At 37.6% G+C, this 13,753-nt stretch overlaps 1 protein-coding gene across 4 annotated transcripts in view; it reads right to left on the reverse strand.

Moving 5' to 3' along the window:
• The window catches only part of TEC (tec protein tyrosine kinase), a 134,633-nt gene that overhangs the window by 12,910 nt on the left and 107,970 nt on the right, over nt 1-13,753 (reverse strand). For all 4 annotated transcript variants that reach the window (XM_077136800.1, XM_077136798.1, XM_077136799.1 and 1 more), the window contains 6 exons: nt 12,712-12,766; nt 10,973-11,052; nt 9,247-9,380; nt 4,218-4,292; nt 3,275-3,446; nt 2,943-3,159 (listed from right to left, as the gene is read on the reverse strand). In XM_077136800.1, coding sequence (XP_076992915.1) covers nt 2,943-3,159; nt 3,275-3,446; nt 4,218-4,292; nt 9,247-9,380; nt 10,973-11,052; nt 12,712-12,766 — 733 coding nt within the window. The remainder of the gene's footprint in view (nt 1-2,942; nt 3,160-3,274; nt 3,447-4,217; nt 4,293-9,246; nt 9,381-10,972; nt 11,053-12,711; nt 12,767-13,753) is intronic.

Genomic DNA, 13,753 nt, shown 5'->3' on the forward strand with positions numbered 1-13,753 from the left:
CATTTTTATGTATATTCATTTATCCATATACCCATCATTCACTGAACTATACAACAAATATTTATGCCAGGGTCTGTGCTAGGTAATAAGTAACATAACTTTATTGAACATTTACCAGAAACCAGGCATGGTGCAAAGTGAATATATGTTAATACTCAATTCCCTAAACAATCTTAGCAAATCAATTACTATAACTAATCAATGGAGTCCCACTTAAGCAAGCCATTTGGAGTCCTATGTGGGCTTTGCATTATTTGCTTCCTACTGTTCAACAATGAATAAGAATGATTTGCCTTTGTGAGACACTTTACATAAATGTACAAAGGGTTTTCACACTCATCAGCACACAGGCTCTTCAAGATTATCCCTTTGAGTACAGGTATCATGATTATTCATAGTTTAAATTCAGAGATTAAGAAACTGAGGCACTATGGTAAAAGGAAGCCAGATTCAATGCAAAATTTGAGACTGAGGATTTGGGACTAAGGAGGTTGCTTAAGTCTCTAAAGGCCACTGTGGCTTGGGACTGTTGACTGTCTACTCCAACATCCATTTTCTCTTTAAGTTGTAACAGAACCCAGATTTTTAGCTGGCACACTATCAATCTCCCCCTAACCAGGAGTGGCAGGCAATCAAGTGTGCTGATTTGAGACTGTTGGGTATCCCCAGAAAAGACACGTTCTTTCACGCCTAACTCACACTTGTGGGGATAGACCTATTTTTCCTGGGATCCTTTTGATTAAGCCGTTTCCATGGAAATGTGGCCCACCCAATCGTGGGTGGGACATTTTGATTAAGTGGTTTCCATGGCGAAGTGCCTCCACCCATTCAAGGTGGATCATAATCTGCTTACTGGAGTCCTTTAAGAGAGAACCATTTGGAAAAAGCTCAGAGCTGACACAGACAGAGATGCCTGGAGATGCAGAAAGAAAATGCCCCTGAGGAAGCTGTTTAAAACCAGAAGCCAAAGAAGCAGCAGATGCCAGCCACATGACTTCCCATGTGACAGGTATTGGCCTTGAGTCAAGGTATCTTTCTCTCAATGCCTTAGTTTGTACATTTCTATGGCCCTAGAACTGTAAACTTGTAACTTAATAAATTTCCTTTATAAAAACCAACCCATTTCTGGTATTGCATTTCAGCAGCATTATTAGCTAAAACACCAAGTTCTAGTCAATATAATGTAAGGGTGAGTGTTATGTGGGACTTTCAGGAAGTCTCCACAAAGGGAAGGGCACATCCATCTTTCAGCTCTGCCATCTCCTGCAGAACCTCGGATGCGGTGGTAAAGCCCCTTGGACTGCAAAGGAAAGGCATACCTGGTAGGACTAGCGGAAAGACATGGTCTACTTCATGATGACCTCAAAAAATTTTTAGTCAGTGTTGGAGGGAAATAATCTCCTACTTGGCTTAAACCACTGCAACTAACACCTGACACAAACCTACCATAGTGATATTAATATCATAGGCACAAAAATATCAGAATTGCTTTCTTTCACCAAAACATGGTCTGTGTGGAGAGGAGTAATCTGCCACACTCAGGAAGACCTTTGTTTTTCCTCAGTTTTAAAAGTACAAAAAAGAGCAAGGTGCTTAGTTCACAAATTTCAAAATGATAAAGAGATGATCTCTGTCCTCGCTGAACATAACAACACTCTACATATCGTACCTTCTATTTTATAAAGCCTTTTGCCCCAATCATAGAACTTGATCTTTAAAGCAGTCTTGTGAGCAAAGCAATATTATAGCTCACAATTTACAGATTAGAAAAAGATTTTAAGAGAGACCAGGTAGCTATTCCACAACACACCTAGGATATCAAGTCTTCCATCTTAAATCCTCCACTTTCAACTCTGCTCTCAACCTAGAAAAACCCTGGCAGAGTAGTTATAGTGGCAACTCTAGAGCCAAACTGGCTGGGTTCAAATCCTGATTCCACGATTTACTTGACCAATTTGTAAATTATTGAGGCCTATCTATATTTGAGTTTCCTCATCCATAAATTGGGATAATAATGTTACCCGCTTCCTAGGGTTGTTTTGATGATTAAATGAGTTTATATTTGTATACTTAGAACAATGATATTTTAAAGTGATTGTTAAATAAAGAAATGCTTTGCTGAGACTCCAGAAGAAGTGTGTCCATACTTGATAACAAGAAAGTTTGACCTGAATTGTGGAAAAATTCCCAGGTAAGAAACACATTGTTTTTGGTAGAAGAATCACCTCAATGTTAAATAGGGACTGATGGTGCCGCCAATATACTGAAGACAGTCACATTTGGGGAAAACGGGTGGAGAAGAAAGAAGGAAAACAGAATGGAGGAGACAGGGAGAAAGATAGAGTGAGAGCAGGGAAATATAAATAAAGTGTCTCCATTAAAATAATTTAGAAACAGTAATAGAAGATTTCCTTTTCTGAAATTTTCAGGAGTTAATATGGGCCCCCATGTTTTCTTAGTGATTTGAGAAAGAAGATAAAATGAAGCAAAGGATTTCCCTTACAGTTTCTGTTTATAGTGTATGAGGCAGAAAAGAGCTTGGGATTTAGTCAGAGAGTTAGGGTAAACCCTAACTTCCCTATTTATCACATCGGGCAAGTCACTTTACTTCTTGAAAATATACACTTATCTATAAAACAGTGATGATGATAACAACATCTGCTATGATTAGCTATCTCATGAGATTCTTGTGTAGATGAAATGATTAATACATGAGAACTTGCTTGGAGATACTATGTAGATATTAGATTTAATCAAGAGCTTCCCTTTAAATTTATGAGGCAAGTAAACTTAAGTTAAAAGGAAATGGTGAAACACTGTTGAAGAAAAAAAATTAGTCTTAATACATCATTGTTCATAAGTGTTTACACTCATTTCCAACCGCCTCAAAACCTTTGTTGATCCTGTGTTATAAAGGAATGCAGCCAATGAATTAAAATTACCAGATCTCTGTGGATGAAGCTGTTTCTTTCCAGGTACTCCATCCCTTCACAAACGTCCTGACACATACTCAGCAGCACATCTCTACTAAAATGACCTTGTCTCTGTCGGAGGAAATTCAGAAGACAGCCCCTTTCCATGAACTCGGTAACGATGTAAATTGGCGTCTGCTGGGTGCACACACCATAAAGCTGTACTAACTTTGGATGCGTTAGTTTCCTAAAACGGAAGACATGCATGCAGATAGTTACTGTAAGTAAAGACACCAGCATAGGTACTAGGCAGTGAGGGACCACTTTTCAAAAGGGGAGCCAGAAAGAAGATAGTAACTTACATCATCACTTTAGCTTCTTCTATAAAGTCCTCCTCACACATTGCACCTTCCCTAATGGCTTTGATCGCTACTTTGTACTGGGCTCGCCATTTGCCGAGCCTCACAACTCCAAAGAGGCCACTTCCCAATTCCCTCATAAAGGTCAGCTCTGAAGGATTAATCTCCCATTTTTCTGAAAGACAGATGGGAAAAGTGGTAACTTTATTAATAAGAAGTACACAACATGAATCAGCAGGAAGAAAGAGCTATAACCAACATCAACCTCAAAGCTACCATATAAAACAATTATCAAGTAAAACAGAAAAAACTTGCAATCTGCATCTAAACTGCAAAGGGTGGCTTTTCATCTTCTGGGGAGAATGAAAAGGGTGTGTATTTTCACACCCTTCTAAGCTGTGAAAATACAAGCAAAATGAACTAAAGAAGGTAAGAAATTGCTGCAAAATAAATAATAATATAGCTTGGCAGTTAAAGGCACTTTCTTTTTTTAACAAATACTTTGTCCTTTCTCACTCTTCCCTTCAGGTTTTATTTTCTTTGTCATCTCTATTACATTAGAAAGAATTCAGCTTGCTGTCTTTTAAACAGCCCAAAGCAATAGAGACAGTTGAGGCGGATGCCTGTCTATCACCTCCATTTTTACATTCCTGTAACTAATTAAAAAGACAGTAAGTCTAATTAAAAAGATAGTAAGAATCAGGAACGGTTTTGATTTATTTAGATACAACATGAAAATGCTTATTTTTCACTTAGTTTCCTATTGAATTATGAATAATGGTGAAAATAAAAAAACCCTAGGTTTACTAAAGCTGTAAGTAAAAAACCATACTCTAAATTTATAAAAACAGTTCCACTATGTGAAATTCTAAACAACTAAATTTGTCTTTGTCAATGGATTCTTTGGAAGGACAATTACATCATGCTACTACAAAATAAGAGTTACCATAGCTGAATCCTGCAGTGGTTGGTGCGTTCTTCCCTTTTACACTAACTGGGTACCTTAGCCTTGTGACAAGCCCTGGAAATGAAAGAGAATATTGCAGTCAAACACATGCTTAATCTTCCTGCATAGTTAAGTGCCAAACTAAAAACTTGCTTATAAAGTTCATTCATTTATTCATTTACTGAGCATGCTCCGTGTGTACACATAGCACTGTGCTATATACCAGCAAAGAGCAAAAAGAGGCAGGTGGGGAGATGGAAAGTGAAGAACACAAGAAGAAAGATGATGCTCCTACTCTCCGAGATGACAATCTCATGTTTTTATGGAATATAAAAAGCTAAACCATATCTATGCTTCCATTCATTCACAAAGCATTTTCTTTTAAATATTACAGAGGTTATCAGGTGCCATGCTAACTCAAACTGTTCTCAAATAGGATGTTCAAATGTTGCTAACAGTTATCAGTTATTATTTCATATTCTTTTCCAATATGAGATCTGAACTATGAAAGTGAATCATACTAGTCCAATCAAAATTAAAGTGATTTGAAACTCTGGGTATTTATGTGGCATCTGAGACTCAGAGTTAGAGCTCTGTAGCTATGAAAGTCACCAGTACCCCATACAGGAACTGCTTACAAAGTTATAAAAGGGATCAGACTTCGACTGAAAACATGAACAAAGCTGATCTGGATAGGACTGGGGCAAATCAGAATATAGGGTGAAGGATGATATTGCCCATATTTTAAAACTTGTATGAAACCATGGGAGAGATGTTTAGTTGGTGCAAAATATATATTTCGGGTAGCCCATTACCTAATTTAACCTGTATGATCAGTTTAGTTGAACATCATAAGTGCATGGAATCTTCAACAGGGTGTGAGATCTTGGTTTGTTCAGGTTAGTGTGATGCCCGGATATATCCCAGAATAATTTGGACAGTGCATAAAGAGGTATTTGCAAAGTCTCATTGGGGGAAGGGGGAGAAAAAAGGAAATATTCAACTTTCCCATTTGAGGAGTTCCTGATACTCTAGCAGGCAGTGGGGACAACCAAATCAATAGGCTGAGACCTTAAGCTTGGGTTCCCCCACTCTGAAACTTACTCCTGCAAAGAATAGGGTAAGCCCTTAAAATTAGGCTTAAGATTCACCCCCCAGATAGGTCAAGCCTACTTGAAATTAAGCCTAAGAGTCACCCCCAAGAGAACCTCTTTTGTTGCTCAGATGTGGCCTCTCTCTCCAGCCAACACAGCAAACAGACTCACCACCCTCCCCCTGTCTATGTGGGACATGACTACCAGGGGTGTGGATCTTCCTGGCAGCGTGGGACAGAAATCCCAGAATGAGCTGAGATTCAGCATCAAGGGATTGAGAAAAACTCTAGAATGAGCTGAGACCCAGCATCAAGGGATTGAGAAAACCTTCTCGACCAAAAGGGGGAAGAGCGAAATGAGACAAAGTGTCAATGGCTGAGAGATTCCAAACAGAGTCGAGAGGTTATCCTGGAGGTTATTCTTATGCATTAAGTAGATATCACCTTGTTATCCAAGATGTAATGGAGAGGCTGGAGGGAACTGCCTGAAAATGTAGAGCTGTGTTCCAGTAACCATGTTTCTTGATGATGAGTGTATAATGATATAGCTTTCACAATGTGACTGTGTGATTATGAAAACCTTGTGTCTGATGCTCCTTTTATCTACCTTGTCAACAGATGAGAGGAACATATGGAATAAAAATAAATAATGGGGGAACAAATGTTAAAATAGATTTAGTTTGAAATGCTAGTGATCAATGAAAGGGATCAGTAAGGGGTATGGCCTGTAAAATTTTTTTTTTTCTCTGTTGTCTTTTTATTTCTTTTTCTGAATTGATGCTAATGTTCTGGGAAATGATCATGATGATGAATATGCAACTATGTGATGATATTGTGAATTGCTGAGTGTATGTGTTGGGAATGTTTGTTTCTTGTAATTTTTTTTAACTAATAAAAAATTTAAAAAAAAAAAAAAAAGATTCACCACCCCCCCCCCCCCCGCCCCAGAGAATGTCTTTTGTTGCTCAGATGTGGCATCTCTCTCTAAGCCAATTCTGCAAGTGAACACATTGCCCTGCCCCCTACATGTGACATGACTCCCAGGGGTATAAATCTCCCTGGCAACATGGGACAAAGCTACCAGGATTTGCCAGAACCTGGTATCATGGGATTGAGAAAACATTCTTGACCCAAAAAAGGGAAGAGAAAAATGAGACAAAATGAAGTTTCAGTGGCTGAAAGATTTCAGAGTTGAAAGATGATATTTTGAGCCACCAAATGTACACCATGTATGGACTGTATATGTGTGAAGATTTGTCAATAAAAACATATATATATATTTTTTTAATTAAAGCAATTCGCTTGACATAACTCAATATTAGGGACCTTACATAAAAATAGGGCTGTAACTACTGGAAGTCTCAACTTACTGGGTATAAGTGAGATTAATTAAACTCTTTAACCTCAATCACTTACAGCATTATGCAAGATGAAATGGCAGGTGCTTCTCTTATAAATATCCATCATACTTTGTATTTGCTCTACCGGAGAATATCTCAAAATAATTCAAAACTGTTATAACTTCTGTGTCTCCCGACAAAGGGCAGAGGGTGGGGAGGAATCCAAGAGAGTCGGGAACAAAGACTGCAACAGAATGGATCATGTCCCCCAGCAAACACACAATCTTACTCCACATTCCTGGGGGTGTAAAACCATTGCAAATGATGCCTTTGAATATGTGAAAGCAAATCAGGCTGCGAACTCACTTATGAATAGGATATCTGACGTTCTAGTGGGGTGTGGCCAACTGCAAGCAGGGTGGGCCTTAATCTGGATTACTTTATAAAGATAACCCAATCATTATATCAATATTTATTTTAGTCTCCAGTATCTTAGAGCAGCTAGAAGTAAAAACCTAAAATTGTGGAACTGTAACCCATACCAAACTCCTAAATCTGTTCTACAACCAGTTGTGCCACGCGTTGAAATTTACTGCTTTTTTGTATGTACGTTATTTTTCATACACACACAAAAAATAAGAAAGAAAAAGTCAATTGTGATGATAAAAAAAAAAATTATTCCTCCTAGCCTCCAGTGTCCTGGAGCAGCTCAAAGGAAAAATCTGAGATGATGGTATGGTAGCCCATGACAAACTCTGGGATCTGTCCTGTAACTACTTGTTGAAGAGTGCTTTGAAAACTATAGCCTTTTTCTTTCTTTGCTTTGTATATATTTTGTATTACACAATAAAAAACGTTAAAATAAATAAAAATAAAGAGAACCCAAACATCACAGAGGCCTGAAAGAAGAGGGCATTGCCATGTGAGGGGAAGCAGAGATACAAGCAAAGGAATCTGAAGGACTGCTAGAAGCCAGCCCCAGAATACTCCTGATTCTGGGAGAAAGCAAGTTTGCAGATATCTCAATCTTGGACTTCTAGACTCAAAAATATGAGTCAATAAATTACTGTCTTAAAGCCAAAATCAGTTGTTGGTATTCGTTGCAGCAGCCTGGCAAACTACGACAATGACTATCTAGTCGGGAGAAATGTCCTCAGAGCCTGGCACAGTTCCTGGTATGAAGCAGTGCTTAATGCATGTTTGTTACATAAATAATAAATTAAGATAGCAGTAAATAATGACACAAAAGAGAAAACTAGGGGACTGTGAACACCCAAAAAGAAAATAATGGAATAAAAGATATGAAGAAGTACTCTGGGGATAAGTTAATATGAGATTAATTCCAAATATTAAACAAAGAGTTACCATATGATCCAGCAACTCTGCTCCAAAGTGAACTGAAAACATACGTCCACATAAAAACTTGTACATGAATGTTCATTATTCACAATAACCAAAAGGTAGAAACAACCCAAATGCCCACAACAGATGAATGGTTAAACAAAATGGATAAACAACATCCATAGAAGGGAGTATTATTCAGCTATAAGAAGGAATTAGGTATTGATACATGCTACAACATGGATGAACCTCAAAAATATTTTGCTAAGTCAAAAAAAAAAAAGCCACAAAAGACCACATATTGTATGATTCCATTTACATGAAATGTTCAAAATAGGTAAATCCACAGAGACTGAAAGTAGACTAGAGGTTGCCTAGTGCTGGGTTGATGGGGATAGGGGGAATAGCTGGACATGACTGCTAAAGGGTATAAGATTTCCTTTGGGGATGGTGACAGTGTTCTTAAATTACATTTATGATGGTTGCACATCTTTGTAAATACACTAAAATCCACTGAATTGTATGCTTTAAATGGATGAATTTTATGACGTGTAAATTATAGTTCAATAAAAAAATGCATATGAGATTATATTCCTATCATTAGCTAAGAAGAGCAAACAGAGTCACAAATAGCAACAGGCTTTGCAGAGCTGCCTTTGATAAAATTTCAAGTTAATTTCCCATAAATTGGATTGGGCACTTGGCTTTCCCTGGTCAGTTAAATCTTTGAGGTCAAGAAACAGAAATATTTCTGTATCATCTTGTGGAACCTCAATAGGTAGAGACGTGGTTTCTATTTTTATTTTTCATGATTATTTGCTTGCTTTCCCACTCTAGTGGTGAGTACAGCAGAGATTCAAGAAGATGGAAAGCTTGTCTGGGACATGACTGCTCTAGTCTTTGGGAGTCTCTATCAGAGGCCTAAATCTTGGGCTGGTCTGGCAGCTACTGTGACTACCTTGACATAGAAAAGATCTTGGACATTAGTTTAGTATTAAGGATATAAGCCACAGAAACATGAAGATTTTACCTAGAAAAACTCATTATCCTAAGATCAGGATAGAACTTTTTGAGACTTGATATTATTTCTGACTTTTCTTTGTATATATCACTTTCTTAATAGGGAATTATTTTAAAACAATCAAATTCAATTATTACCGACAAATTAAAACTGCTTTGGGAAGAATTCATCACAATGTCTAATCATTTTAATCATGCCCTCCATATGTGAAATAGGGTATAACAGTTCACTTACCTGCTGCATTGTGCTTATGATATTCAATAATCTCAGGAATTGAACTAAAAGCGTGTTTTTCTGCTAGATAATACTTCTTTGGAGATGTTGTCGTTTCCTTTATATGATAATGCCTGAAACCTGATGAACCTTCTCTATAAAAAAAAATCAAAATGTGTCAGAACCAAATGAGAACAAGGTTACTTCACTCATAAGATATTTTGTAGAGGTAACACAGGCTCCTTTGCCTATATATGGTCCCTTCTATCCCTTGTACAAATGTTATTTTTCCCATGTTCTTCTTAACATTACAGGCAGAAGTTTCTAAAGTAGCCTGTGATAACACACTTGGTCGCTTACATGAGATTGGGCAAGAGAATATTTACCAATTCTATTTAACAACAGTTGGGAATCTTAAAATAGTTATTAACAGCTACTGCTTTTTACGACTGCAACTGTCGTAAACCATGGAACTGTCTAGAGCCCTCACACTTCTAGAAATGAATAAATTAAACTTAGAAATGTAAAAATTACACTTTAGATATTTTTGTAGCACCCAAACCTTCTCTATTCATCTCTTGCCTAGATTTTAAGATAAAGCAACTATCTACTGTTCTTCAGATAAGGCTCAAACTCTTTAACATGGACATGATCTGACCTCTACTTTAATTTCCTCTCTCTTTACCTTGCCCTTCCCATTCCATACTGCAACTACAATACACTTTTCAGTTCCTAAAACCCACCATAGTGTCTCTTACCTTTGGGCCCTTGAACAGGCAGTTTCTTTGGTCAGAAACATTCTTTCTCTTCCCTCCAACTTTTGCCTAAGTGACCCAAGAGGTCTCAATTTGGATGTCATTTAGGAAATCTTTTATGGCCAACTCAGACTGTCTCTGGGGTACATACACCCACCCCACTATCCACTGGAGGGGTTAATTTTACAAGACAACTTGGCTAGCTCACAGTGTCCAGTTGCCTGGCCTAGATTTTTGCTGTGGGGATATTTCAGAGATGGGATTAGCATCTACAATCAGTTGGCTTTAAATAAAGGAGATTAGATCAACAAAGTGGACAGGCCTCATCCAATCCACTGGATGTTTTAAGAATGAGAACTGAGGGTCCCAAAGATCAGAAGGAATTGTGCCTCGAGACTACATTCTCCACTCCTTTCTGAGTATCTAGTCCAAGGAATTTGGACTCAAGACTACAACATCACTCTCGCCAGACTTTCCAGGCTCTGGCTTGACCTACAGAATTTGGTCTCACCAGCCCACACGAATGCATGAGCTAATTCAGTATGAGAAAGGTCTTAAGACAGACAAATGGAGACAGAGATACAGATCTAGATATCCAGGTATCTCTGGAGAACTCTGACCAATACATCCCCTACCACAAGACTTAACTTCCATAGCACCATAATGGCCTATATGCTGGTCTGTAGGCCCCACTAACCTACTGGAAGGCAGGATCTGTGTCTACTTTGCTCACTGTGGTATCCTAGGTGCTTAGCACAGTGTGCAATAATTTTGAATGTTACTTAAGTTTCTATACCCATTTTTGGAAAACTATGGGAAAAAATATTAAAAATGTGAATGCAGAAAACAGTATGGACTTCAGAATTAAGTTCAGGTTTTCTTTCTTAATGCTAAATTGTAGCATATTTTTTTGAAAATGAGGAAGCCATACAAACTGTATAGGAAGTTCACACAAAAATTCTGAATTCAAACAATTGAGCAGAATTACTTACCCTCCAAACTTTGTATAAAGGGAGACTGTGTACATGCCGGGTTGACTGGAGTCCCTTACCATAAAACCACCTTCTTTATCCTAAAATCCAAGCACAAGAAAATGTTCTCATTCCAAAAACAAATACTAATACCACACAGAAGAACCAAGAACCTAGTCTTATGATTTTATGACTATTGCCCTTTGTCTAGAAAATCTGCATTGGCATAATACAATTTACTAATATGTCTCCTTGCTTTCTCCCATTCACATGACTCTCTACTAGTCTTCATACTATTGGGCCATAAAATTAGTTAACGAAAGCACACTCACAATTTCATACAATCACAAATCTTCAACAAGATAATCTCTAAGGGCCCTTCCAGAACTAACAGGCAGTGCTTTACAATTCCCTTGGGTCTTAGACATGGAAGAAGACAGTTATTGAAAAATGTTTCATTTTATACATTTTTCATATTTGCTATAGGCTTTGTTCCTGACTCAATATCATTTTCTATCCACACAGCATTTTTTCTCTATAAAAATCTCAGTGCTCTTTATTAGCACATATTTTTAAATACCTAATTCCCCTGAAAGTAGATGCTGAATATCATTCTTTACAAAAGGAGATATGGAGGCACAAGAAAGCACAGAAAATCAGAAGGCAGAAACGATGCTGTATGACTAAAGTATAAATTTCCATCAGGTTCTATGCCATGTAGAAATAGACTGTAAACCTTGAGTAGCTCTCTACCAAAAAACAATGCAATCAATCTCCAACATTAAATTGCTCTACAATGAAAAGTGTGTAACAGCTGAAAAATAAACATTTTATTTTTATTCATAGGAAAGATAATGGAATTAATTAAGACCCAACAAATAAATCTGATAAGAACAATTAGGGACAGTGATTATAATACTTAATCAATCAGTAAAAAGGTGGTAAACATGACTGTTATCACCACGTTACTTCACAGACAAGGAAATGGGGACACGGAAGGGTCAGATAACTTGCCCCAGGTCCCACAGTTAGTAAGTAGTAGAGGCAGGAATGGGACCAGGCCATATGGTCACACTCTCCCTTCGAGCTGCCTCTCACTGTGGGCTGCACCAGGGAGGCATGTAAGGAGCCTGTGGGAGTGGACGTCCTCACCTGTAATCTGAGTCAAGCAAAGCCACCTGCTATTTCTTTCTAACACCAACTACGGATAGACGTGCCCGACAAAATCTTGGTTGGACAGCAAAAAGCAGGAGGCAGAATGAGAAAGAAAGAGTTTAAAATACTGGAAACTATTACTAAATAAAATTACAAGGTCAAAAACGCAAAGAACTCTACAGATCATTGTCTCATTCAACCTCCTTATCTTACTAGTAGAGTCACAGCTAGACACAGGTCTCTTTATTCAGTCCAGTATTGTTTCCTTTATGCTACATTTTACCCTTTCATCCTATTTCTTCTTCACGTGTAATTACAGCATATTTATTTCTAAAGGCAAGTAAATAAACACATCAAGCAAAAAGAAAACATCTAAGTAATAAAATCAAGTCATCAGTAAGAAAGAAAACAGTGAAGAAAAAAATGTCACCTATTGTGTAGCTGATGACTATATTCACTTTTAAACTATTTTTTAAAAATCAAAAACCTACAGCGACATCATAGTCTATTTTAGACTTTACAGAGGTATGTGAAACTACTGACTAGGGGTTCATTAAAATTAATCTGTGCTGAAGCCAAATCCATGAACAAGTACTAACACTTACTTCACTTCTGAGAAGTTGCTCTGCTTTGCTTCTATTTGTATTTCTGCAATACCATCTGAATAGGAAAAAATACATTTAAGGTCTTAGGCTTTTGAAAATTACTTTTTATTCATTTTAGGACTGATAAATATTGCTCATCAATAAAATATACAATAAACAAGAACAGGACATCACTCATAATCTCACTGGTAACAGTTTGAGGTATACACTTCAAGACTTTTTCCCTACCCATATTTTTATGGGAAAAAAACCCACACAAACATACATTCTTATTTTTTTATTAAAGTGGGATCACACTATATATTTGGTATAACTTCATTTTTCATATAGCAGTATATGATAGACATCTTTGCAAATCAAAAAAGTTTCATAAATCATGGATGTGCCATGATTTATTTCAGCTCCTCTTTACTGTTTAATTTCAAGATAACTTCCAGTTTTTTACTGTGATAAGTACAGCAAAAAATTAATTTTACTCCACAGACTCAAACATGCAAGAAATGTCACTTTACATTATTGCTTTGATTTTAAAGTAATTCTTATTTCAAGCTCCAAGCCCACCAGTTGGTGGGAAACTCAAAAGTCCGTCCATAAGGGCCAAGCTGTTTGAAGCCTCTCAGGAGTATATGACTATAGCAACGAGTTCCTTGCCCACTAAAAGACATCTGCAAAAAATAACAAAGTTTAAGAGTGGCGGCCAAGAAAAGTGATCTGAGGGCACTTGGGTCTGTTGGCCTATTTGCTTACAAGTTCATGGAGAGACTGTGCTCTGGGAATCAGGGAGAGGGAACTTCTTCTGAGGATGAGGTGGGAAAGAGAAAGTCTTCCCAAAAGCTAAGAAGGGACACAGATCTGCAGGGGCTTAGGGTGGTAGTTCAGGGTGGCAGCAAGATCTGGAAGGAGGAAAGAAGGAGCCAGTGGCTTAGCCATGGCAGAGGTTCTTACAGTAGAGCCCTGAGTGACCACAAGAGCTTGGAGAGTGATGGAAACCAGAATGTCTGGAAGAGACAAGAGGTCTGCTCTTATGGTTTGTTCTGTTACT

The sequence above is a fragment of the Tamandua tetradactyla genome, chromosome 19 (assembly GCF_023851605.1).
Source record: "Tamandua tetradactyla isolate mTamTet1 chromosome 19, mTamTet1.pri, whole genome shotgun sequence".
NCBI classification, from domain to species: domain Eukaryota; kingdom Metazoa; phylum Chordata; class Mammalia; order Pilosa; family Myrmecophagidae; genus Tamandua; species Tamandua tetradactyla.